The sequence below is a fragment of the Argopecten irradians genome, chromosome 15, assembly GCF_041381155.1.
Source record: "Argopecten irradians isolate NY chromosome 15, Ai_NY, whole genome shotgun sequence".
NCBI classification, from domain to species: Eukaryota; Metazoa; Mollusca; class Bivalvia; order Pectinida; family Pectinidae; genus Argopecten; species Argopecten irradians.
The window spans coordinates 13,561,779-13,587,301 of NC_091148.1; the positions used below are offsets into that span (position 1 = coordinate 13,561,779).

At 36.7% G+C, this 25,523-nt stretch overlaps 1 protein-coding gene across 6 annotated transcripts in view; it reads left to right on the forward strand.

Annotated features, from left to right (window-relative positions):
- The window catches only part of LOC138309030 (nuclear receptor coactivator 3-like), a 153,260-nt gene extending 129,162 nt beyond the window's left edge, over window positions 1–24,098 (forward strand). For all 6 annotated transcript variants that reach the window (XM_069250126.1, XM_069250129.1, XM_069250131.1 and 3 more), the window contains 19 exons: window positions 382–471; window positions 1,477–1,588; window positions 2,787–2,864; window positions 3,647–3,763; window positions 4,580–4,709; window positions 5,480–5,586; window positions 7,310–8,203; window positions 8,691–9,352; window positions 10,668–10,808; window positions 11,312–13,001; window positions 13,899–14,107; window positions 14,599–14,676; window positions 14,878–15,129; window positions 15,601–15,811; window positions 16,471–16,744; window positions 17,165–17,406; window positions 17,654–17,821; window positions 18,120–18,259; window positions 18,453–24,098. In XM_069250126.1, the coding sequence (XP_069106227.1) occupies window positions 382–471; window positions 1,477–1,588; window positions 2,787–2,864; window positions 3,647–3,763; window positions 4,580–4,709; window positions 5,480–5,586; window positions 7,310–8,203; window positions 8,691–9,352; window positions 10,668–10,808; window positions 11,312–13,001; window positions 13,899–14,107; window positions 14,599–14,676; window positions 14,878–15,129; window positions 15,601–15,811; window positions 16,471–16,744; window positions 17,165–17,406; window positions 17,654–17,821; window positions 18,120–18,259; window positions 18,453–18,524 (5,667 nt within the window). In that variant the 3' untranslated portion in view covers window positions 18,525–24,098. The remainder of the gene's footprint in view (window positions 1–381; window positions 472–1,476; window positions 1,589–2,786; window positions 2,865–3,646; window positions 3,764–4,579; window positions 4,710–5,479; window positions 5,587–7,309; window positions 8,204–8,690; window positions 9,353–10,667; window positions 10,809–11,311; window positions 13,002–13,898; window positions 14,108–14,598; window positions 14,677–14,877; window positions 15,130–15,600; window positions 15,812–16,470; window positions 16,745–17,164; window positions 17,407–17,653; window positions 17,822–18,119; window positions 18,260–18,452) is intronic.
- Window positions 24,099–25,523: the final 1,425 nt, after the last annotated feature.

The following is a 25,523-nucleotide window of genomic DNA, read 5'->3' on the forward strand; positions in this document are numbered from 1 at the left end:
ACCGTATTCGCCGTAATAAATAATTGTAACAAGGAGAAGGACACTTATTAATAAACCAAAATGTAAGTTGTAAACAAAAAAAGCAAGCCATATTTTTAATCTTTCTGTATTTATAGTATATTACATAACCTGTAACATGAAACATGCATGTGCCTTTTATCCTTTGAGACACATTACTATGTTCTGATTCATATGTAAAAGACTCGCAAGTTCATTTAATATAGGATACAATACTGATGCACCACATGCATTGGAGGGGGGTGTTTATACAACTTCAACTCTTCTCCCGATGATGGGAGGGGCACTTATAGGGGGAGGGACGTTTATTACGGCAAATACTGTTCATGTATATCTAATATCTGGTGTTTCGTTTATTTGAAGGCCCTCGATGGATTCCTGTTTGTTGTAAATGGTCAAGGAAAAGTTGAATTTGTGTCTGAAAATGTGTCCAGTTATCTGAAATATGTAGAGGTGAGTGGGAAATTAAAAAACAACAACAACAACAGCTTTGAACAATTTCTTTTTTTAATTTGTTGACCAGAATCTTATACCATTTCTGTACAGTATTTAAGAGCTACATGATGGACAGAGTCTTGTATCATTATAGTACAATCTATTCATAATGTGCTAGCACGCCCGCCACCTCTTGGATGCAGGTTTGAATCCCATGTGCGGCAGTTGCCAGGTACTGACCGCTGGTTGGTGGTTTTTCTCCCGACTACTCATGCTTTCATCCACCAACAAACCTGGCACGTCCTTACATGACCCTGGCTGTTAATAGGACGTTAAACTAATAAAACCAAACCCACTAACACGCATTATGATTGTTTTCTGCAAAGCTCTGGCATCAATAGACCACAGATCAAAAGATAGTTTAATTCTAAAATATGTCATTATTTTCACAAATTTGTGAATACAATGTATTGTACATACATTCATGATTGAAGGTTCTTAGTGATAACGGTGTATGGTTAATTTTAATTTGTTATCATACTAAATCCAACTCTCTGATTGGAAGATTCTTTTTCTTCATATACTATAAAGAAAAAATCCGAGAATGGCGCAAACATCCGACTTATTGATGATGTCACAATAGAGTTGCGTATGAATTTAGAAAAAATAATCCATTGGAAAATCAATAGAATCGTACATTTAAATGTATTTTATGTTATAAAGTAGTCTGAAAAATTAATTATAAGCATTGATGTAACTATTTTTAACTTCATAGAGGTATGAAATAAATTTTGTTTGCAATCTTTTGTGAGAATGATTCACACAGTTTGCAAATAAAATTTCTTTCATACCTCTTTGAAGTTAAAAAATAGTAACATCAATGCTTAAATACATTTTATACAATTATTCGTGAATATTAGAATTCACATTTGTGCTTTATCGAAAAATTTCTATATCACAACCAAAAAAATTGGTTTACAGTATAATTTTGATTCATGGCGGTATAATTGTCTTTCATTACAGGATGACCTAGTTGGAAAGAGTGTCTATAATATTATACATGTAGGGGATCATGCCAAATTTAGTAGTAGTCTGCTTCCTATGTCCTTGGGCAAAGTACTGCCTGTTTCATTAGGTAAGTACAACACAAAAATTCAGTTATGTTTACTCTCAAAATATCTCAAAGAATTGTATTATTACTTGATATACTGTCACACAGAGGGAATAGAATGTAAGTCTAGTTTAGAAAAAAAAAGGTTGCAGACCTTAGCTCATTCACTCCTTAAAACACATTTAGACTCTTCTAAATCAAAGACTAGATCAGTCCATTATGAAATTTCAGGGGTGAATGAGTTGATATAATAATAATAATAGACTTTATTTAGAGTTGATAACACTTTGAGTCAGAGACTTGTCTTCCAAGTGGTCGACATCCTTCATGTATCATTTTAAGTAAATAATGTTAAATGGAAAAAATCAGGATGCTGTGAAAGCCACTTTTCAGATGACAGTTTTCTCTTACAAACATTCTGTAGTTTTGTTAGATATATTTACCAGGCACTGAACAGGTGCTTTCAACCGATTTAATATATTGCAGGTATTTTATTTTAACTTGTTCTGTATTGTTAAAAACAAAGGATTATGTAGGTTTTCTATCTTATGGTACATTGTATTACAATCAGGGTCACATCTCTCCGACCTCTGGCATTGATTAAGTTAAAATATGTGTATTGAGGAAAGTTCTTTTACTTTATATTGAAATATCTGAGGGTGACCCTGTTCACAGTAGCAAGTTGCAGATGTTTACAAAATATGCAACTCATAAACAGTGTAACAGGAGAGGAGAAAATGTAGCGGTCAGACTGGGATTTGAACCCGGGACCGTCCGAACACTAGGCGAGTGCTCTACCGACTGAGCTACCTGGTCACCGATGATCGACCCAGTCCAATCCCGCTACACTCCTCCCTCCTTTCTCGAAGTCTTCACCCTCGAAGATATACGAAACCCTTCTAAACACCATCACCGTGGGTTATTTAGTTTGGCGCCAATTCTGTAACAGGAGAGGAGAAAATGTAGCAGCCAGACCGGGATTCGAACCCGGGACCCTCCGAACACTAGTGGAGTGCTCTACTGACTGAGTTACCTTGTCACAGATGATCGACCCAGTCCAATCCCGCTACAACAGATTTTAAGCAGTTCTATAACAGTGACTCGATAATTCTTTGTTTTGGAGTTTTGTTGTTGTTTTTACAGTGACTCGATAATTCTTTGTTTTGGAGTTTTGTTGTTGTTTTTACAGTCACTCGATAATTCTTTTGTTTCTCTTTTCCAGCGAGTGTAATCCCTTGGTCCACTGAGGCTGCGGCCAAAGGCCGAACTTTTAATTGTCGTATGCTGATAAAACCCCCAAGTAAGTATGCAGGAATCATGGACACACAATAATGTTAGACAGAAATACAGTAGAACATAGTTAAAATCAAATTCTGGGGTCAATGGGAATTAATTTACCGTATTCGACCCAACAAACGCCCAGGGCGTATACAAATTGAAAAGAATGAAAAGGTGCTAATAGAACGAAATTGTATTGCAAATCTATACATTTTGTGTAGTTTTGGTCTTAATTTATGCCTGGGCAATTGAAATTGAGTCCTCAAAAAGGTTGAGGGGCGCTTATAGGGACATGAGCGCTTATTAGGTTGAATACGGTATTATATATGTAGCAGGTTTTAATTGTACATAGTGATATGATCACCTCTAAGCTTCGCACTAAGGGGAATTTCCCTTTAGCTCAACAGTTGGTGGAGCAGCATACTGTTTGTCTGGTGTCATGGGTTTGAGCCCTGCTAGGAGGAACACAACTTAAACAGGGGCTGCCCCATCTTGTCCTGCTTCAATCTACACAAAATCTTGAAAATTATGTATTGCCACACATATCTAGTTTGCCTCAGTCGCCCCTGAAGGCACATTTGAACTCACCTAAAACTAAAGCTGGAACAGATCATTATAGAATTTCGGGGGTGAATGAGTTAAAATATATGTGTTACACACATATCTAGTTTAACTCAGTCACCCCTAAAGACATATTTGAACTCACCTAAAACTGAAACTGGGACAGTTCATTATAGAATTTTGGGGGTGAATGAATTGAAATGAAATGAATCCATTCTATTGTCTTGTTTTTGTGTTTGTCAGGTGAAGAAAATGATGATGTGGAAGTTAAACAAACATATGTGTCTCAATATGAGAATATGCAAATTTCTGCCATACTGCAGCCCGGGGAGAAATTTTCCGATGCATCGGAGAGCACAGGTATGGTACCAATTACACAGGTGATCAGATAAGAGAGGTTTTCAGAGCATGTGAACAGGCTAATATTTTGCTGAATTTTTTTTTGGCTGGAAAAATTCCACATGATAACAGCTTATTATTTCTGGTTTCAAAAGTTAAATCGTCCAATATGCTGATTTACATAGGATGTTAACTATCATCCTCGACATACCAGGGGTTACTATCACTGACATAATATCCACCCCTGGACTATCTCATAATAAAACTGAAGGCATTTCAAGGCTTTGTGTGCAACTATGGACAAGCAATTAATTTGGTCCTTTGGTGTACATAAAAAAATCGAATAAGGGTACATTGTGGTTGACTTTGTGGCTTTAGAGTTTGGCTTCGCTCTCTGTAATCTTCAAAGGAAGCTGGCCTGTGATTGGTCAGTTTTACTGGCTTCGCTCTCTGTAATCTTCAAAGGAAGCTGGCCTGTGATTGGTCAGTTTTACTGTAAGATAGTCCAGGGGTAGATATAATGACAGTGAAAATAACCCCAGGAATGTAAAGAATGGCTGGCTTTAAGATAGGTTCAGAGTGTGTGACCAGGATAAGATTTACACACAATAATGACAGCTTATTACACGTTGCTCATTATGATGATACCGTGAAATTGTCATCTTTATAATATTCGGCTTTCTTAATCAAAATCAATATGTAAGTTATCCCAAATAAAAAGCAAGTATGGAAAATTCAAATCATACAGAACATGTTTTTTCTGGTATTTCATATATTCTTCAGTACTTTCAATACTTTGATTTAATTTAATAAAAAAAAAAATTGTTATCATTACAGAAGGCCAGTCTTGTCTAGTGTGTATTGCACGACGACTTTCTTTAGCAGAGAAGACAAATACAATGCTGGGTATTGAACAATTTACTACGAAACAGGATTTAAACGGAAAAATTATAGCTCATGATACAAGGTAAAAACTAGTTTAATGTAATTCCGTCTTTGCATATTAAATAGTTATCTGCCCTTGCGAGTAGGTATTGATTGTTACATCATTTGTTTTATTAGAGAAAACAATTTAAGTTTCGCTCAGAAAATTAAATAATGATGTCACAATTGATGCCTTCCCATAAGGGAGATAACTCTGTAATATGTACGTACAGAATATTATTGGTGACTGCATGTCCGGGGTAAAATCTATCAATAGTTTTATAATGTCACGGTGATGAATTTTAGGGGACAAAAGTTATTACCAATCTCTGTCTTGTCCAATGGAATATGATGGTAAGCATATATGTACTTCTACCCAGAAATTTGGCTTGTCTCACCATTTACATTTAAGGAGAATTCTTAACTTGTGTAATGCTTTCTTGTGAAGAATTTTAAGTGAAGGAGTTCCTTAAAGTTCAGGAATGTTAATGCAGACTCTGAATACATGAATAAAATAAGTTAAGACAAAAAAGAATAGAAGACAGATAATTACATATTAATGTTGCTGATTTAGTGTCAGTAATATTAATATGTTTATTAGATGTAATCTGATGGTAAATTTCCATTATTTTCATTGGCTAATAACTTTCTGTATTTCAAAAACACAAAATCATGATATCACAATGTCGAGCTCCTCAGGAAGGTGATCTTCACCCTTGGTCATTATTTGATTTCACCAGGTTAGTATAACACCATATTGACTCCCTCCATACATGTACCTATATATGGTAATTGATTGCTTTGTGTTTGCAGTGGTGTAGCGCCAGGACATAATACCTGCCCAAACTTTATTGGACAGAACTTACAGGATTTCTGCCATCTTAACGACGTACAAATCTTATCTAAACACATACAGGAAGGTAAGAACTTACAGGATTTCTGCCATCTTAACGACGTACAAATCTTATCTAAGCACATACAGGAAGGTAAGAATGTCATACCTGTCATTAATACAGGTGAAAGCTGGGCAAAAATCAGTTGACGTTACTAAAATATGGTCAATTTCTTATCAAAATCTCGTGAAATATCGGACCAAATTTCATTGAAAATATTATTACTAGATAGTGCAAGGGCAAAAATTTGAATTAAAAAAAAAAATCAGTCAAACTTCAATAAAATATGGTCAAATTCTCATCAAAAACCTTATGAAGTATGGTACGTTAATTGTTTTGAAAGTAATGATACTAAATCATGCAAAATATTGAATTAAAAAAACAGTCAAACTAATTCACTGAAATATTGTCAAATTCCTATCAAAATCTTATAAAATATGGGATTAAATTTCATTGAAAATATTGTTACTAAATAGTGCCAGGATAAACCATTGAATTAAAATAAAAACAGTCAAACTTCAGTAAAATGTGGTCAAATTCTGATGAAAACCTTACAAAATATTGGACCTAATTGTATCGAATGAAATGTTACTAAATAGAGCAAAGGTAAAATATTCAATTTAAAGAAATATGGTCAAATTCTTATCAAAACCTTATAAAATATGGGACCTTATTTGTAATGAAAGTAATGTTACTAAAAAGTGTCATATATTCATTCACATCAAATGAAATAGTATAAATAGGCTAATTTTTATGTAGGTAAAACCAAAGATTTATTTCATATACGTTCTTGGTGAAACCCACTGAAAATGAGGTTCGTTTTTGAAAGAAACGTTATTATAATAGAGCTGGACATCAATTTAAAAAAAAAAAAATGTATGTAGTATAAAACATTTTAGAATTGTTATTATGGCGACTTGAGATAGTGCACAATGCTTTGACACCTGAACATATCTCATAACTTGGCAATTTAATCACTACAGCTATAAGACTGTCACTAACACAAGTGATGTTGATTATAACACCTTGACTGACCTGTAATGAACATATCTACAACTGTTCGTTGTATCTGTTTGGGTATAACTTACCTGTCAGTTTATAACCTACCTGTTAATTAATAGTCAGCTGTTGGCAAACTGGTCATCTTCAGTTTAACTGACATTCTGAACTGGAGATTATGTCTGAAAATATGTTTATCATATTAATTAAATCATACAATGTTAGATATAAATGTATATTAATTCAATTTCAACAAAACTTTATTTTAATTAAATTAAATTGAAAATGGATCAAACAACAGGCAATGCATATGTTAGTTCTCTTCACAATTGATATCAAGTATATATCAATATATGGAAGAATCATTTAACAATTGTTAATTGTATATTTACTTAAAATTAAAAAAATGCTAAATTATTCATTAAATGATGTGAAAACTTAAGTATTTTATTTGATAAAAGTGAAAAAATCAGAATATAAAATTGTGATGTCATGTGTTTGCTTAACATCATGCTTTTAGAAAAAACAATGTGAATTTCGTTCTCAAAATAATGACGTCACAATGATTATCTTCCTGCAAGGGAAGTAACTCTGTAATGTACAGAGAAGAAATAACATTTGTTTTTCAGGGAAAATGACACAAAATTCGCTCACAAAATATTCATATCGCAACGAAAACCTTCCCACATGGGAGGTAACTCTGTATTGAGCAAAGATGAATTAACTAATGTCTTTTTTTTGGTTTCCACAGTGCTTAAATCACGAACCAACACAAGTAGTGTGTACCGCTTTAAGTTAGAAGGCAGTCGGTATGTGTTTGTTCAGACAAAGAGCACGCTCTTCACAAACCAGAACAATGGTGATCCTGACTTTGTTATGTCAACTCATTCTATCATTCGTCAGTGTGATTCTGATAACGAACTAAAGGGCTCGGCTTCGTCCAGTCTTATGAAGTCTATTATTGGTCAGTCTCCGTTATTGACCGGCCAGAGAAATCCAACAAGTCCAGTTAATCAGAATTCATTGTCCATGATGCTTGGTACGTTAAATCCCTCGTTTATGTCGCAGGGGATGAGCTCCGGTGGAGTTATCCCCCCTCAGGAGGATGAGACATTGGACCTTTTTGCTTCCTCCAACAGTTGGGATACATTCGCATCCGAGATTTCCGGGATTAATTCTGCGGTTGGAAATAACAATAACAGTAACGGAAACTTTGTAATGTCCAGTGGAAATTCCCGGACACCTGTGTCTCCGAGTGTGAACATGAATTCATGGAATAACAACATCGGACCGATGAAATCATCAGTGATGGCACAACAATTACAACAGAGGCCAAACATGGCTCCTCTTCCTCAGCAGGTCTCGATGGCCGATAAACGACAGCTTCAAGCTGCTATGAACTTCCAGAGAAGTAACTCTTTTGAAACCGGAGGACAGAAAAGTCCAGGTTTCTCTCCAAGCTCAAATCCTAAAAATATGTCATTTCCTATGCCAAATCAGCGAGGCATGATGGGATATTCTAACCAGCGAAGTCCAGGAAGTAGTTCAGGATCTATGAATCGTATGTCTCCCGCAGGAAGTGGGAATATCGGAGTGCCATATCCGCACCAACGGACACCACCCATGTCGTCTGGGCCCCCTCCAGGTAAGGTTTCATTGTTTTACATTACTTTTAAAGGAAAAACACAACATTATTGAAGAACAAAGCAATCGCACTTGTATGATGTGTTTGTATGTCTTATTATGAAATATTTGTTTGAATTCCAGAGTTAAATGAAAATGGGTTCTTTTGTTTCTTGTCAAATGTAAGATCACGGTAAATTGTAATATAATGCTTTTACCTAGTCTTAAATGATTTTCATAGCTGAAGGTTTTGAGTGTAAAAAAATTATCCATTAGTAATTATTGTCATTATTATCATGTATAAACTCATTCACCCCTGAAGACACACTTAAGACTCTTCTAAATCAAGAACTAGAACAGTCCATTATGAAATTTCAGGGGTGCAATAGTTAATTGTATATTATTATAATTCATTCCCATCCTGATATCTTATAGGGAAAGGGGCTTAACTGTTGCAGATACTTCTGGTATTTTCTTCTTTGATTTTGTAACTATTATTTCTCTCACAGTTTCTGGAAACCAGGGGATTCAATCGTGGGTCCGAATGCATCCACCACAAGTCAGCAACATTGGAGGTCTGACAACTAGCCAATCAGCTACTCCCTTACAAGCACTACAGTCCATGGACACACAACAATCAAATATGATTGGTTCAAACCATGTAAGCCCCTCCCCTCGTCTGTCAGGAGGTGAGTTCAATTTCCCTGGCTCAGAAAGCCAGGTGTTGGACAAGAGAAGCAACTCCTCAAACGCCCGAGTGGGGAAATTGTGTATGCTACTGACCCAAACCTCCTCGTGTTCCGACTACGATTTGTTTAGTCGGAGTTCCTCAGTAGACAGTAATGCGTCAGGCGTAAGAGAAAATAAAATATTAGACAGTTCAGTTGTGAAATCCCCGGCTGATAGTGTGAACCAGAGTCCTCAGCCGGGGCCGGGACAAAGTCCACCCGACAAACCTCAGAGCACCACACATAACGATGAGGGTGACAGTAGGTCCAAGTCAAAGTCGGAGCAGAGCAACAACATCCTCAAACAGCTGCTCAGTCAGGACGATGAAACTGACCAGGAAACTGAGAACAAGTCAAACAACGAGGCTGGGGTGCAGGAAATGGGCGGGGACATGGATAAAAATGAAGCTGAGGCTAAAAAGCCTAGTAACGTTTTATTAAAGGTTAGTCGCAGCTGTAAATCTGGCTTCGATTTCTTGAAACAAACTGAAGTAAAAATAAAAACAGACGTAGAAGTCAATTTTCTCACTTAAGTTACATAAGGAGTAAAACTTCAGTTTTGACTTGATTCTGCGCTAATGTTTCAAGAAATCAGGGCCAGGTAAATTTTGCTTGTACTTAATCAAATATACAGATATTTCAAAAACATGCTATGGTTGAAAAAAAATTCCTATGAATATTAAATGCTACTAAAATTCTGGAATATCAAAAAATTGGTTTGTAGTACCAGGTATTTGAATTGTTAACTCAGTGATAAAAATATATGTTTATACATAATTATTGGAATTAAGAGCTCAACATCTCACTGCTAGTATACTGGAAACCCAGTACTTATTTTCACAGCAACTTTATTTCGCATTTTCATGCACAATGGCTTTTTCACGCCTTTTCAATTTTGCGACTTATAGTCGTATGAAACTACTACACTTTTGTTCAAAACATTTTCACAACAATAAATGTTCGCGATTTACAATCGGCCAAGAAACACGCATTGATGGCTCTCGAAAAAAATTTTAGAAAAAAAAAACATGGCTGGATTTCACTTTCCATTTAATATTTAAATAAGCAAACCTTAATCCCGGCGAAAAATACTTTGAAACAGAAATCGCGAAATTTCTTAGCCACGAAAGAATGTTGATTTACTGTATAATGTAGACTTATTTTCACATCAACTTGATTTAGCTTTTCACGCATAACAGGGGATATTAATTTGGGTTTGTCCGTCTATCCGTCCGTCTCTCTCTCTGTAATGATTTTTTTCTGTGCAATAACTGCCACAAATCTTAAGCGATTTTCTCGAAATTTGGTAAAATGCTTAAATGTCTTAGGGCCTTGGCAAAGTTCGATCGGGACTTTGATTTTGGCAGAGTAATGGCCTTTGATTAACAAAAAACAGCATTTTCAGCTTTTTTCATTCAATTTCGCAAATCAAATATTACTGGGGGGGGGGGGGGTTGGCCCTGCCAAGTTTGATTGGAACTTTCATTGGACCCTATTTGGCGGACTAAATGGGTGAAACATTTTCTTGGCGATTTATGTTAGTGATTTTTTATCGCCTACATAATACGTAAATACATTGGATTATCGTAACTCAGTGGCAGTATTATGATTAACGTTTTAGTGATTTCTTATCGCCTGCAAATGTCGAATTTCATCACACACAGAAATAAGTTGATTTACAGTAATTGAAGTATTATGGTGTCTGACCTGCCATATTCATGATTCATGATGATCATTTTTGATTAATATTTTTTCCAGCAACTCCTAAGTTCAGAAGATAGTGCCCATCTTCAGGCAAAGAATAACGAGGCAGGGAAAGGCAAACAGAGAAAGCTATCAGGGGAACTATTACAGATACTACTGAATGAGGAAGAGATGACGTGTACATCAGCACCAGCCGTAAGTTGTAACAGCATTAATTGCCGAGTCAACAGAAAAAAACTATTTCCCAGCCAAGTAGAGATTACAGTTCAGGTTTAGTCAACAGTTTAGACATTTCCTGGTGGTTATCAAGTCAACAGCAAAAACTGTTCCCCACCAAGTATAGAGATGTACCATTAACCAGTTAAGACATTTCATATTATAGTCATACATGGAAATGTTCTTGAATTCAATGATGACAGCAATATCAAGGTACATTAAGTGTAAGTTTGTGAATAGCTCTAAGCATTCAAAATGGAGAAGAAGAAAAAACGGAAAAAAAACAACAAAACACCAGCATTTGAAACTATTTTAATCAATTTTACAGTAAAGTAAATGATGAACCTTTGGGAGCCAGTTAAATTCTCTGCAAACACACTGCAAACAATTAATATTTTCCTAGACCGTGAATGAGATGTACTTGATTATAACCATATTAATTTATTGTAAGCTTATTCTTTATAAAATTTCTATATCAACAGGAGAGCACTAGTCAAGAAAACGATCCTGCGTCACGTCATCGCCATCAGTCAGGACCCCAGGAGCCCCAGTCGACGACTATGACCCCTCTAACGCCTCTCACTCCTGTGACCCCGTTAACCCCAATGACCCCACAACATCCACTACCTCCAACGACCCCGACCTTACCCCAGGGCGGTGGCTCCTTACCCACCAGTATATCCTCAACACAAACACAACATGGGACCTCATACTCGCAAGCTCAATCAACAATGGACCGACCCGCTGCCAAGGCCTCTATTTCTGGCCCCGTACCTGCTCCTACGGGCTCGGACAGCGCCAAAAAGATCCCAAATACCTCATCTCTTCTTGGAGACAAAAATCTTGATAACCTACTGAACTACTTCTGGGAGAAGGGAAACGAAGAAAATAGTGTATCTAGTAACAGCTTAGCCTCAAAGGCACTGAAACGGAAAGCACCGCCTTCAGATTCAGATGTCCCTGATGGATTGGACTCCGAGATGGCTTTGAATAATATAAAGCAACAACAACTTCAGGCCCAAATACAACTGCAGTTGCAACAGCAGCAACAGCAGCAGCAACAACAACAACAACAACAACAACAACAGCAGCCTCAGAGCAGTAGTCTGACACAAAAGAATGCGCTGCTTGCCCGACTGTTATCACGTAAAAACGCAAAAGAGACAAAAGTTTTAACTCAATTGACAATAGGACAATCGCTGAATCCTTGTGAGAATCCCCATAATAGATTACCGAAGAATTTGTCAGACAAAATCATGGTCCTGAAACCTTCTGATAAGCAGAGCTCTTCGAAAAAGTCTAAAGAGGATGGCTGTGCAAAAGACATCAAAATGGAACAGCCATCGTTTTCTGCTAATGGGTCGAGTAAACAAGATGACTGTTTGAGTAGACTCACAAATCCCGCGATGGATGTTAGTGTAAACACAAATAACAATATGGGCGCACCGTCATCGAGTTTCAACTCGTTGCCAACGGCAACATCCAGTAACACAAGCCAACAGTACCAAGACCAGTATGCCCAGTTACAGCAGTTGTTGTCGGGTACCAACACTGGTAACCAGCCACCCTCTAATATGGAGATAGATCAGGTTGATAATCCGGACGCTCTACTTGACCAGATTCTCCAGCAGGCTGCCGACTTACAACAGGACATGTCTCAAGGTAACATACAGAGGTCCACTCCCAACTTCACAGACGAGTCCATTATATCACAGTTAGAACAGGTCCTTAGTGACTCGGGCTTCTCCGAGCTCGATAACATGCTGGGCCTGACCCAGGACGCCAGTAAGGTACGCACTGACGCCAATGACGATATGGCCATAAAAGCAATACAGCAACAGTTGATGAGTGAAGAGCCGTCGCAGGCTAAGAAAGCCGCACAGCCAGGAATGATGGGGGGCCAGACCAGAGTCACGTCAAGCATGGCTCAACAACCCCAGGGGTTCAACCCGGGGGTGATAGGGCAGCAGCAGCAACAACAACAACAACAGATGGGACAAATGTCCCCGGGGATGGGGGTAAACAACATCCGTTTCCAACTCCAGCAGATGTCCCCGCGGGCCCAACAGCAGCAGCAGCAGCAGCAATCTGCTCTGTCCCCGCAACAAGGCTTTAATCAGGCAGCTCCCTCCAACTTCAGCGCCCAGGGACCGAGGCTTCCTGGTCCACAAGGTCAGTCACTTCTCTCAGTTCTTGTGAATATGTACTAAAACAACGCTACAGAAGTCAACTTGATTTGTGCTCTTCTTAGAAGGGAAGTAGTCTTCCCACAGTATTTTCCGAAGCTGACCTCCATTTGCCCTTTTCTACTTCAGAAATCTTGTAGAATAAAGCTTTTGATCACTTGATTTGTACATGAAGCTCTTCTGCATCTGGAAGCTATACGAAGCCTAATTCTACTTGCCCTCTTCTACTACTAGAATATAACTTGTAGACACTCGTTTTGTAGCTCTTTTGATTCTGGTAGCTCTTCTATTTATGATTTGAAAGATGTTTTGAGAATATTTCTCAGAAGAGCACATATTGAGTTGAGCTCTATCTGTAAGATCTTTCGAAAGACTTCACTTCTCTTAGAACAGTGCAAATTCAATTAGCATAATCGGCTCATAGTCGAAGAATTTCCAGAATCAGGAGAGTTACAAACTTAGCAATCTGAAGTTATACTCGAGAAGCACAAGTATAAGAGGGCAAATTGAGTAGGGCTCAGGTGTAAGAATTACTAATAACTGGCTCATATAAAAGTTTATTTCTTATGGAATTACTAACCTTCGTATAGCGTGAAGCTCGGTGAATCCGAGGTTTGGATATCTCTCCTTCAAACCCTTATTTGTTAAATCATTTGACTATCAAGACTTAGACTTAAAGTTGAAACTTAGTTTTTGATACCATCATATCAACAAACAACCAGTTTTCAAGCAGTGTACACTTCGGATTCGGTCTATACATCGATAAACAAAATAATTATCGCGTTTAAACCTCAAAATTATTGTTAAGTTTCTTATTAAATAGAAGGATAAACAAAACCAGGCGAATGATATGTAACCCATTGACAAATGCTCTTCCTTGTAGTGCCCCATGCCAGTGCCTTACAGGGAAACCAGCAGCAGAGACAAGTCTTCAACATGAATCCCAACTCAACAGCCAGTCAGGTGAGACAGTCCCTCCTCCATCAGCAAAAACTCAAGCAGATGCGCGAGATCGAGAAGCGAAGGATGGAGCGGCAACGGCGCTTACTTCAGAGTCAACTGAGTCAGCAGTTCAACCAGCATTTCCCACCGGTAAGTGAATCAGAAAATTATTTTTTTCAAGGTTAAAAAAAACATTTTTGTTTTTGCAAAAATACAATGAAGTGTTCTCACATAGGAGGGGACCAATTCAACAGTCTTACACAAAATTGAATGTGAATCAGAAGTGTAAACTGAACATATCTATGAGCCTTATTTTTCGTTTCCCCAACAATCTATTAACTTTAATCATTATTTTTAATGCTCGTACCACGATTTGATTTATTTGGTATAACTGTACCAAGGAACTCTCTTATGCATTAATAAAGTGGGAGTTATCCCCCTTCTCACCATGATCTTCATTTATTCTCATCACATTCATTTTTTTGGATTATTGGAACTAGAAATATCATTCTACTAGAATAATTTACGGGTATCACATTCTACTAGAATAATTTACGGGTATCACAAACATTCTCATAATAAAAAAGGGTGTTTACATATTTTGGTTAATATAAACATTGAAGAAATTACTGTCCTTACAGGGAATGGAAAATCAAGCATTTCCGGAAAATCTTGGAGATTTAATGAACAGCGGCAGTGCACCTAATGTTACTATACAGGTTCGTATGGTACTTATGGAACCCTGATTGTTTTTTGGACTGATTAAAATCAATCTAAAACACGGATCCTTAATTTCACTCCATTCATATAGGATTTGACAACATACCATATGCCTACCTTGTTGATTAATTTAAATGTTTAAAAGAAGCCTGTTAACAGTATTAAACTTCAACATTGATTAATGTATTGTTTACTTACAGCGGAACCAAATCCCTGGACCAATGTCGCCGCACTATAGTCCGGCAGGTCTCCAGCAGATTCTTGGTCCGGGAACCCCCAACAGTCAGATCTCTCAACAGGGGCCTCCAACGCCTCAGGCTTCGAACCCTATGATGGGTCCAACGCCACCCTCATCCCAGATCTCTCCTCACTTTAATCAGCCACAGAACCAGTGGGGCGCCCCTCGATCACAACAGCCAGGCAGTATGCAAAGTCCAATGAGCATACCACAGGTACGTTTGAGATTGCCCTATGTATATACAAGTACAACAGATTACAAGTACATTCATATGACCATCCCAATATGTCCCTGGCATTCTGTCTGGCCAAAATGTATACTACAGCTGAGGCAATTAATACAAAGTCTTCCAGATAGTTTTGGTTTTAGGATGTGTATATATTAAAAGATCTTACCAGGTTTTCATCCCAATATGTCCCTTGCATTCTGTCTGGCCCTACATGTATACTACAAGTAAGGTAATTGAGGGAATCAAGATAAAGTCTTTCAGATAGTTTTGGTTTTAGGATGTGTATGTATTAAAAGATTTTGCCGGGTTTCATTGTCATAAACCGTTGACAAAAGTGATTGGACACACGTTTTCACATAGTGACAGCCTCTCCCTAGATTTTACCACCGACTTGTTTCCTGTTAATATACATTTTCTTCAGTACCATATAAACCTTCCATGATTTCCTATCACCAGGGTTCACAGTTTAACATGAATCGCCATCGGTCAATGTCCGGAGGATCCATACCCAACTCGAACCATCAACAGAGTCGTTTCCAGTTTCCCGGAGAGTTCAGCGGAAACCAGACGGGCGGGAACACGATGGGCATGTTTAATCAGCAGTCACAACAACAACAAATGTTTAGTCAGAATAGAATGATGCAGCGACAGATGAGTTTACCTCCAGGTTGGTTACAAATCAACATATTATAATACATGCGAGGTGTGGACGTTTGAAAATTCTACCGTGAATGTGAGTCGTGAAAGTTTGCCATGAATGTGAGTCGTGAAAGTTTGCCATGAATGTGAGGTTGCGAGGTTTGACAGTTTGCCATGAATGTTAGGTTTGAATGATTGACATAAATGTTAGGTTTGAAAGATTGCCATGAATGGGAGGTTTGACAGTTTGCCATGAATGTTAGGTTTGAATGATTGACATAAATGTTAGGTTTGAAAGATTGCCATGAATGGGAGGTTTGACAGTTTGCCATGAATGTTAGGTTTGAATGATTGCCATGATTGCCATGAATGCGAGGTTTAAAATTTTGTCATGAATGTGAGGTGTGAAAGTTTGGAATGAACGTGAGGTTTGAAAGTTTGTCATGGAATTTTCACATTATTAGATTTGATATTGAAATCACTACTGACGTTTTTAGGTAAAAAAAAAAAGATTTTTTATAGGTCAAGGTGAAGATAATACCATTAGTGTTACAGCATATATCCTGATGAGTTTAGTTGACTTAATTATCCTAAACGTTCCTATTTCTAATGTGGTATATATATGCAGTAAATCACCATATAATCTGTTATGTAGATTCTTATTTTATTGTCCTCAATTGCCGACAGGTCGAGCGTCGCCCCGTACACCTCATAGCCCCTTTGGGAGCAGTCCAGATCCCCTTTTGATGTCGCCCCATGCTATTTCACCAAACACATCACACCGACAGCCTCCAACCAATCAGGTTAGCCCGCCATTCAACCAATCAGTGTCCACGGCAAGTTTCAATCCACCGATGTCGGGGATGTCTCGACTTGGTCAGGTGGCTAACTCGCAGGGGGCAGTACCGGCATCTACATCATTTGACGACTTCGACATGCAGTTTGGTGACCTGGAAACAAGGTACACAATGTTCAAAATGTACAGTACAACTTGTTTGATCCGGAACCTGTATACTCCGGCATATTCTTTTTTCTTCTTAATTAATAGTAATTAAAACCTGTATATTTCGGAAACCTGGATATACCGGCCAAATGTGCTACTCCATGCCGTTTTAGACAATTTTCACTATAAAATCTTGTCGCAGTATCAATGTAGCAGTTAAATTATGAAGAAATTCTTAATCTGCATATTAAAAAAACAGATAATATACAACATGCTGACATACTAATGAGGAAAACGTTTTAATAAAAGTAATAGCATGTTCTTATTAGTGATTTGGATTCGATAAAATTTCTGTGATTTATCATTCCTAAGTTGGAAATTTCATATGGTGAGTAGAGTACAGATTAGTTCTGTAATTTTATTATCTTTTCATTTTAGTAAAAAGTTAGAACTTGGTATGGGAATGAGTGTGAATTCCACGTCACAGTATGTCAAACAAGAATTGAGAAATATATGTGCCGCTCGATCAGAAAAACAAAACCAACAACAGCAGCAACAACAACAGCTACAAGCCATGCAACAGCAACAACAACAACAGCAGATGGCACAACAGCAACAGCAGCAACAAGATAACTCTAGTTACGAGTCCAGTGAAATTCCTCTAGACATATTTGAGCAAAGTAAGTTGGGTACATTGCATGACATTACAGGCTCTTATTTAGATTTTAGCACCATTACATACGCTTTATCCACTTAAGGTACGAGTCTCTTCATTCACAAATAGAATAGAAATAGTGAATAAAGTCCTTTTAGTATCATTAGTTGATCTTTTGTTCACTGATGAGACCGATATTAAGACTCTAGCGTAGTGGTAAGAGAGGCTACCAACTTAACTCAAATGAATGACCTTGATCTTTATTCTTACAGTTGATGAGATGGCAAAGGAGCACGGTGTTAACCCTGGACAATCACGAACTAGTCTTAACCTTGGTGACTTCAAGGAAGAGGATATAGTTCAGAAACAACGACAGGAAGCCAAAGATCGTTATCAGCAGTTCCAAGCTCTGTCGAAACTAGACAAACCGGAACCAGCAGGTATCACAGCTAGCTATATCTCGTTGACTTATGTATATCTTTTAAATCTGACTGAAAAATCTTTTTCACGCAATAACCTTCAATGAACTTCTCACCCTTTACTTGGCCGAGTAGTTGACTTTGCTGAACGATAGATCTATATATACTTGACATCTATTTAAGATACACTAACATGCTTAGATGTTAGTCATTCTTCCCAGTTACAAACATTATAAGTGATTGTAAGCATATTGCCATTTGAACATGTCATATGACTTTGATTTATTTCTTTGACCTTGACCTTATCACTCGTTAACAGAAGTAGCTGACCCTGAGGTGAAGGCCACATCTTTATTTAGAGCCCAGCTTCTACAGCCTGGCCAGCAACCTGGGACAGGTGTAAGGCAACAGGGATTGGTGGATAGACTCAAAGTTCAGGTGGTACAAAAGGAACCAAGGGTAAGCACAATTACTGTTATCAAACCTAGTGAAGTTTTAAAACAGATAGGTCAAGATTGATATTAACCTGGTATTCATTCTTTCATGAATAAATCGTTTTATTTCTGCATTTGTTTGAGAATCACTCTTATTTTTTCGCTGTTTTGTGGTGGGTTAGTTATTACGTTTGCTCATTGAATCTTCTCTTTTGCAGACAAATTGTGAAGACATCAAGCCAGCTGAGCATAAGAACAGTCTTCTGCAGCAGCTGCTGTCATCGGAATGACGAAACGCCATGCTTAGATTCTGAAAAAAAGTTATTTTCTGTTAATCAGTATGGAATGGAAAACACGGGTCATAAAATGTTTCTACTTTGTGTGGATTATACATTAGACATATCCATACAGAGTGTGATATTCCAGATGTGGTTTATTAGTGGGCGGAGTTGTGATGAGATTGGAATAAGAATTGGTTAAAGTGTGGATGTACGTAACACTCTGCATGTGCAAGGTCATGACCTTTCAATGACTGAGGATTCAATATGATTCCACATTCAGTAAAAAATAGACATGATGACGTGGAGGAATTTCATTACTTTTGTGTGTTATAGTCTGAAGTGAAAGTATGAAAATGGATTGCTTAGAGTGCAAAGGAGGCAAAACATGTAGTGGATTATATCCTTGAAATAAGGACGTTCCTTCAGGAATGCTGGATTGATTTTCATTGGATTTCACTCCATGCTACAGATGTGATGTACTTTAAAAACTAAAAGACGGTGTCTTGTGCGTAGATTTGGTAACCATAGAGATACAAAGTGTCACGAGACAAAGCATGGTTGCCATAGATAGACACACAGTGTCTACAGACACAGTTGTTAACCATGAAGACACCGATTACTAGGAATGAAAATGGTCACCACATTTAATGGAATTGGCGAGAAACAGACAAAAGCATATCTATCGAGGCTGACAATCAAAGACAAAATGGCTGCCTACAGAGGTTGTCAATGATCAGAGGTAATGCCTCTCTCGGCGTTATAGATCACCTCCCATAACTCTGAAGAGAGATTAGTGGGAGAGGAAGTGTCAGAAGAAAAGCAGGAAACAATAGGAGCCGCTCTGCTACTCTCCCATGTTATGGGAACCCGTCGAAGTGCTGGAGCCAGTATCAGGTTTACAGCACAAAGTGCCTAATCAAATCACGATAAACCAGGGATTTTTCTTCATTTCAACCTTATAGAATAAGTGTATATTTTTCGTAACGGAAGATATGTATGGTGTTTTTACCTGACAGCAAAGGAAGAAGTATAGATTTCTTTGGGTTTCATCATCACTTACTAATGGAGTTTGAGGAATATTCCTGTGAATTAATTTCTTCATCTTTAATTCTCCACGAATCGGGCAGATATTTTGTCTCTATGAAATATATGAAAGCTTAGTTAAGGCCATTTTTCTCCTAAACTTTGTGATTCATCCAAACTGTTAATGCCAGAAATCATCTTACTTTTAAAACAGAGCGTAATTGTGATGTTGATTCAACAAAGTATGTAAAATATTTCATTCTAGGCAGCTAATTAATATGTAGGCCCCTTTCCTTTTATTTTTGAATTTGGTCGAGCTAATGCCTTAGACATATTTGAAAAATTCAAAGTCACATCTCTTGCCTTTAATAATTGGTGATGAGGGAAGGAATTAATCATTTAGATCTCACAATTTTTTAGTTTTTGACTCTAATCACATTGAGTGGATGTGTTTCTTAATGTTTTCCTTTAAAATCAAAAGGCCGGCTTTTGCTACATTACAACGAAGTTATGGTAAAAGAGTTTTCTGTGAACATGAATTGTGATGATCTTTTTATTTCGACTGAACGATGCAAGTTTCAACTGAACATAACTTGGTGGTGTTTGACCAATTTGTCAGAATGCATGGTTTTACAGAAGTCATTATTGGACAAATTCCCTACAGAAGACGGTGATGACAAAAAGACAATTTTCTACGTGATATACGAGGAACTCTTCACTAAGTGTCAGTTTTAGAGCAATGATGGGTTTTGTCTTCATGCCATTGCTCCGAGTCTGTGAAGCATTTCTTTACAGGTTGCCATAATCAAAATTAAAGTATTGAGTTTTTGAGGTGGTATTCAATACAACTGTCAATTCCTTTAAATTTCCCGTGGGGATTTAACACATGAAACTTGATGGAAGTGTATATAACAACATGTCCATATATAAATATATATATACATAAATATATTATATATCTCAATATATGTCTTATTTACTCATGCATTTGATGTTTTGGAGTAAAAATGTGTTAAGCTACAGAGTACTGTTGTAATGGTCATAACAAATCATCGATTCATTTTCATCAAGATCATACCCCTATTTTTCTTTCCATAAATTGATAACATTACAAGTTTGTAAGTATATAACTCGTACATCATGTGGTATCAACGCACATTTTTTTTGTCCTTGTTTTGTTTTTTATCACAGAAAAGGAATTATAAAAAGGCTGAACTTCTTGAAAATATTTTTATCTTAGGAACCCTGCTTACCTATAAATATATAGTATATGATATACATATGTATGTACCACCTCACGCTTTTAAACTTGTAATGAATTTCTGTATTAAAGTCTGTTGCTAGCTATCTGCTACCTGTAATGCAATGATACTGTATTAATTTGTATCCGTTCATAAACCTATACGAAGAATTCAACTTTTTTAAATAGAATCCTGTAACTGTTAATGTTTCGGGGTACTTGGTTTTTAATTTGAACTGATAAAGTATCGAAAAGGATTTTTTTTAATTGTCTTTGTACCGTATTCCAGCCAATAATTTCTCCTATCTCTAAAAGAACAACAGCATCCTTTGTTTTGAGGACTCTTACTTGTTAATCAGAAAACTAAAAACATGGATACCGTAGTTTCTTTTAAAAATCGGTTTGTGCAATACCTTTTAGGCGCTTATTGGATTGAATACGGTAAGATTATTTTACCTATGTAAAATATGGATTATATTCCTCCTTTTTTATTTTCGCACATTCTGTGCCAGTACAAAGACTTCTAATTATTGTAAAACAATAGCTAAGTCTTGAAATAGGATACTAATAGTCAATAGTTGAATGCTGCTCTATGGTTAGATTCGTGTCTACACTATAGTATATATATATTAGTTGTAGCATATTCAACAGTTGTTTTAATCACACACAATTTTGTTCATTATTCAATATAATGGATTTATAATTACAAGTGTTATGTTTCAAACATAATTAAAACGGGTCAAACGAGACTTGCTCAAAAGCGTTCCTACGATAAAAATACTTGAAGTAGATGAAATTGCAATATAAAATGTTACTTGTGTACTCAGGTCTTATGAATTTTAGTTGAAATGAAAATCTTTTTGTTGTCCAGCGGCAGCAAAGGTGGCTGGAAAATGATGTATTTTTGTCACTGTTGGTATGGCCAGACATATTGTATGATATTGTAATTACTCTAATGAGTATACAAAGACTGGGCTCAGTACTGTGTAGTAACAATACACAACATTTACCGGTTGATTTTTTTCGTCTACTTGTCTTTTGTTTCTCTCACTTTTGTCATTTGAAATCTTGTTTTTCGTAAAGATAACATTTTATGTATTAAAAAAACCGGTCAGTCATCAAAGATGATACTTTAAGATTGAAGAAAATTCTTTGTGATTTCTTAACTTGTTTTTCACATAGTTTACTTGTTTAGACAATACAAAACACATCGGGTATTAAACACAGGTATTAAAGATAATTTTAACTTAATAATTATCAAACTTTCTACAGAAGTAAAACTAGAAGAGTTTTATATGTAAACAGCAAGCTTATTGCATATGGCTCTGCATGTTGGCATGTGTTTACTTGTTTGGAGTGATAGGTAATATATAGGGCAAGAGGCAAGGTGTCATTGAAGGGAAATAACCTAGAGAAACAATACCTAGTAGAGATTCTGATACAGTTTGACCTGGTCAATGTTACTCTGGGAGTACCAAGTAAAGGTTGTGAAGAAACGACTGTAGGGCTGTAAAGTTTCAATAGGAATGAAATGGATTCGAATTTAGATAATATACATGTACATATTTTGTGATAGTTTTTCTTGCCAGTTGTAAGAGAAATTCAAAATTTCATGAGCAATGTTAGAACTACTGTGACGTAGGGTTATAAGGCAATCCATCCATTTCGCACTGGATGTGCATGTGTCTTTTTAATGCATAATAAAATCTGAACTAAAAAGCTGTAACGACGTCCAAAGTCGAGTAGGATATGAGGGAAGAGAGAAGGGTGTGATCCAACTCTTTATTTTCAGTTTTTCTCTAGAACTGAACATTTGGTGTGTCAAACCTAAGACTAGAAGTTCTCGATGTCAGTTAGGAATAACGTCGCGACAACGTCAAAAAAGTATCTGGCCCACATAGGGTTGGTAAATACATCAGTGCAGAACAATAATGAGGTGATAGTTTGTTCAAATTAAAATACTTTGTCTTAATTCCAAGGGAGATAATTACATTCCCGGTGATGTTCTGTTTTATCTCCGAGTGAAATATCTTGAATGCAAGGGATGATACTTTCAATAAGACGAGGATTTTTTTTGTTGAATTATATTGTCTAAATCCCCTAAAATATATTTGAAATATGTTATGCAATACAAGATTTTTGAAATGTTTCTGTGTTGATTGAAATTCAAGCTGTGAAATAAGGTATCCAATAATGAGATAGGGATAGCCTAAGATTATTAGTGACGATTTTGTATACACCCCTGACCCAAATACCTGTTTCAAATCAATATTGTTTTCATACAGGTGACAAAATCAAAAGATGTAAATGAATCGGATCATTCGAATTCTTCAAAAGTTAATCTCAGTAGGTTTGATATATAGCTGCATAGTTAGCTTTCATCACAATCAATGCAAAAGTTTAGGAGATAAACATAATTATGTAGCCAATTCGAAGTATTTTTATATCAGATATTCTGTAAATTGTCAGTATGATCACGGAACCAATTTCGATTTGAATCATTAATGTTCTGTTCAATAATAAACGATACAATTTATGATGGCATTTGGCTACTAAAACATGCGAATGAAGAGGCTCATCATAGTTTGCTAAGTTGTTTCATGCACCTGTTTGAATTTCTTTCCATGCATGCAAGATTTTTTCTCTATTGTTCTTTTTTCTCTCCTATCACTCCTTGTTATGCTGACATTGGTGGATTTGACGGAAAATTGCATTTTTATCCATTTTCGTCGTTACCTTTTTTTCATATTTCATTCAAGTGCTAACATCATCTTTCTTTTGAAAAAAGAATATATATATATTATATATGTATATATACATACGGTATAGCTATGGACTATGTATATATCTGAATCGTAGAAGGAGGAAAATGATTTTTCCTACATATTGATGATTGTAAGACTTTTATTTCACCCAGAAACTCATCTTTTTTGTTTGTTGGTATTTTACCTTGTGAAGTTTTTGTTATGTTGTTATTGTATTATAAACATAAGTGTTTTGTTGATAAGAAGTGTCTGGCCAGACTAAATGTTTACAATGATCTTGTACAGAGTATAGTGTTGTTATTTTTTATGCTTATTCTCGCAACGTTGTTGAGAGGTTCAGGTCATTAACATTCATTTTGTTTTGCGTGAATGGTCCTTGGTTGGCTCTGAATTTTGGTTTTTGAGAGAAACGATCAGGATCACTCAGTACAATCACGTGACTAAGAAGGGGAGATAACTGATTGAATATGTTGTTTTCTTTCATCTTCATCATTGTATAGCCCATTATAGTTCAATGGAATTCAGGAAAATACATTAAAGATAAATAAAAAATAACTCATGTGTTTGTTATTATATGTTCATCTTTTCTTCCGTCTACAAGCAATACCTGAAGGGTGTTGTTTTTCCACGCTCAGTAAATCCGCACAAAATATACATCAACATGTACATGTATTGGTCAAATTGTATTATGTTTAAGTGACGTCATCACTTTCTGTGCTAATTACGTCAACCAGAAATAAAGTGCACATTTACTGATGTGCGAGAATTGTTCCCTTAAATGGCTTAGCATACCAAATGTTTGATGTTTAGAAAGATGGCATATTCAGCTGCTTGTTGATATTATGCACATCCAGAAAATAACCTCTGATCATATAAGTTTATGCGTAACAAATTTTTAAATTTCAAACAAAATGAAAGCTGCTGGAGAGTATACCTATTTGTACAAATTAATACGCTCTACCACAAGCGCGTAAAATTATCTATGAAACCTAACGAAAATAATACACATTTAAGAATACAGACATCGGTCTTTCTATAGCATACATGTAAAGGGTTTCTGTACTTAAAGTTGACAATGAGAGTTAAAAAAAATATTAAATTAAGATTAAAAAAATATAAGTGCGCTTGTATTTCAAGAATCGTTAATGAGACATCCCCCTGTCGAGGTCAGCCATTTTGTTTTTCTATCTACCGATATTCCGAGGCGCTCATCGACCCTATGTAATTACCCTATCTAATCTATATTAACATATTAATATTAGACAGATGGCCGGACATTCGGACCGGCAAGGACTGAGTAAGCCGGACCGAACAAGATTTTGCCGGACCAAACATTAGTGTGAATATTTGAAGTAAACATAACTTCCTTCTATTAGTATCCAGGCAGCTGTTTTCATGATTATATAATTTATCTTATGCAGTTTACATATTTGCCAGGTTCAGCACCTGTGTAATACTTCAGAGACACCATTTCTACTGACTTCCAGTATCTAATTGCCGGAGACAGATTTAAAACAGCGGTCGAGTCATTTTGCCGACATGCGTCGACCGGCAAATTTCGCCTACTCTGTGGCGGCTTGCAATAAGCCTTCTCTTTTCGAATACCATCAGAGGAATTTTAAAGTACATGGCATGACTGACAGTACACCGGGCCCCGGATTAGCGTTCCTCCCGAAGGACAGAAGAGTGGTCGTGTTAGACAGTATGATATAGCATAACGGCATGCAGGAAATACGACGGTAGGTTTAGATTGTTAAGCAAGGGTTCTTGAAGTCTGCACTGCCCGAGGGAAGAAGGAGAGGTGTATCTCAGGAAAACAAATAGCGATCCGAGGAAATATAACTTCTTAATGTGGAAGAAAAGGTGATTTTCGTTGTACTCGCTAGACGGATGACGAGGTATATGGTTGACAACAGGACATATCGGTGCAGAAAAGACATGGTGCCTTCCAGTTGAGGTTGGATGTCGAGGGTTCCCCGG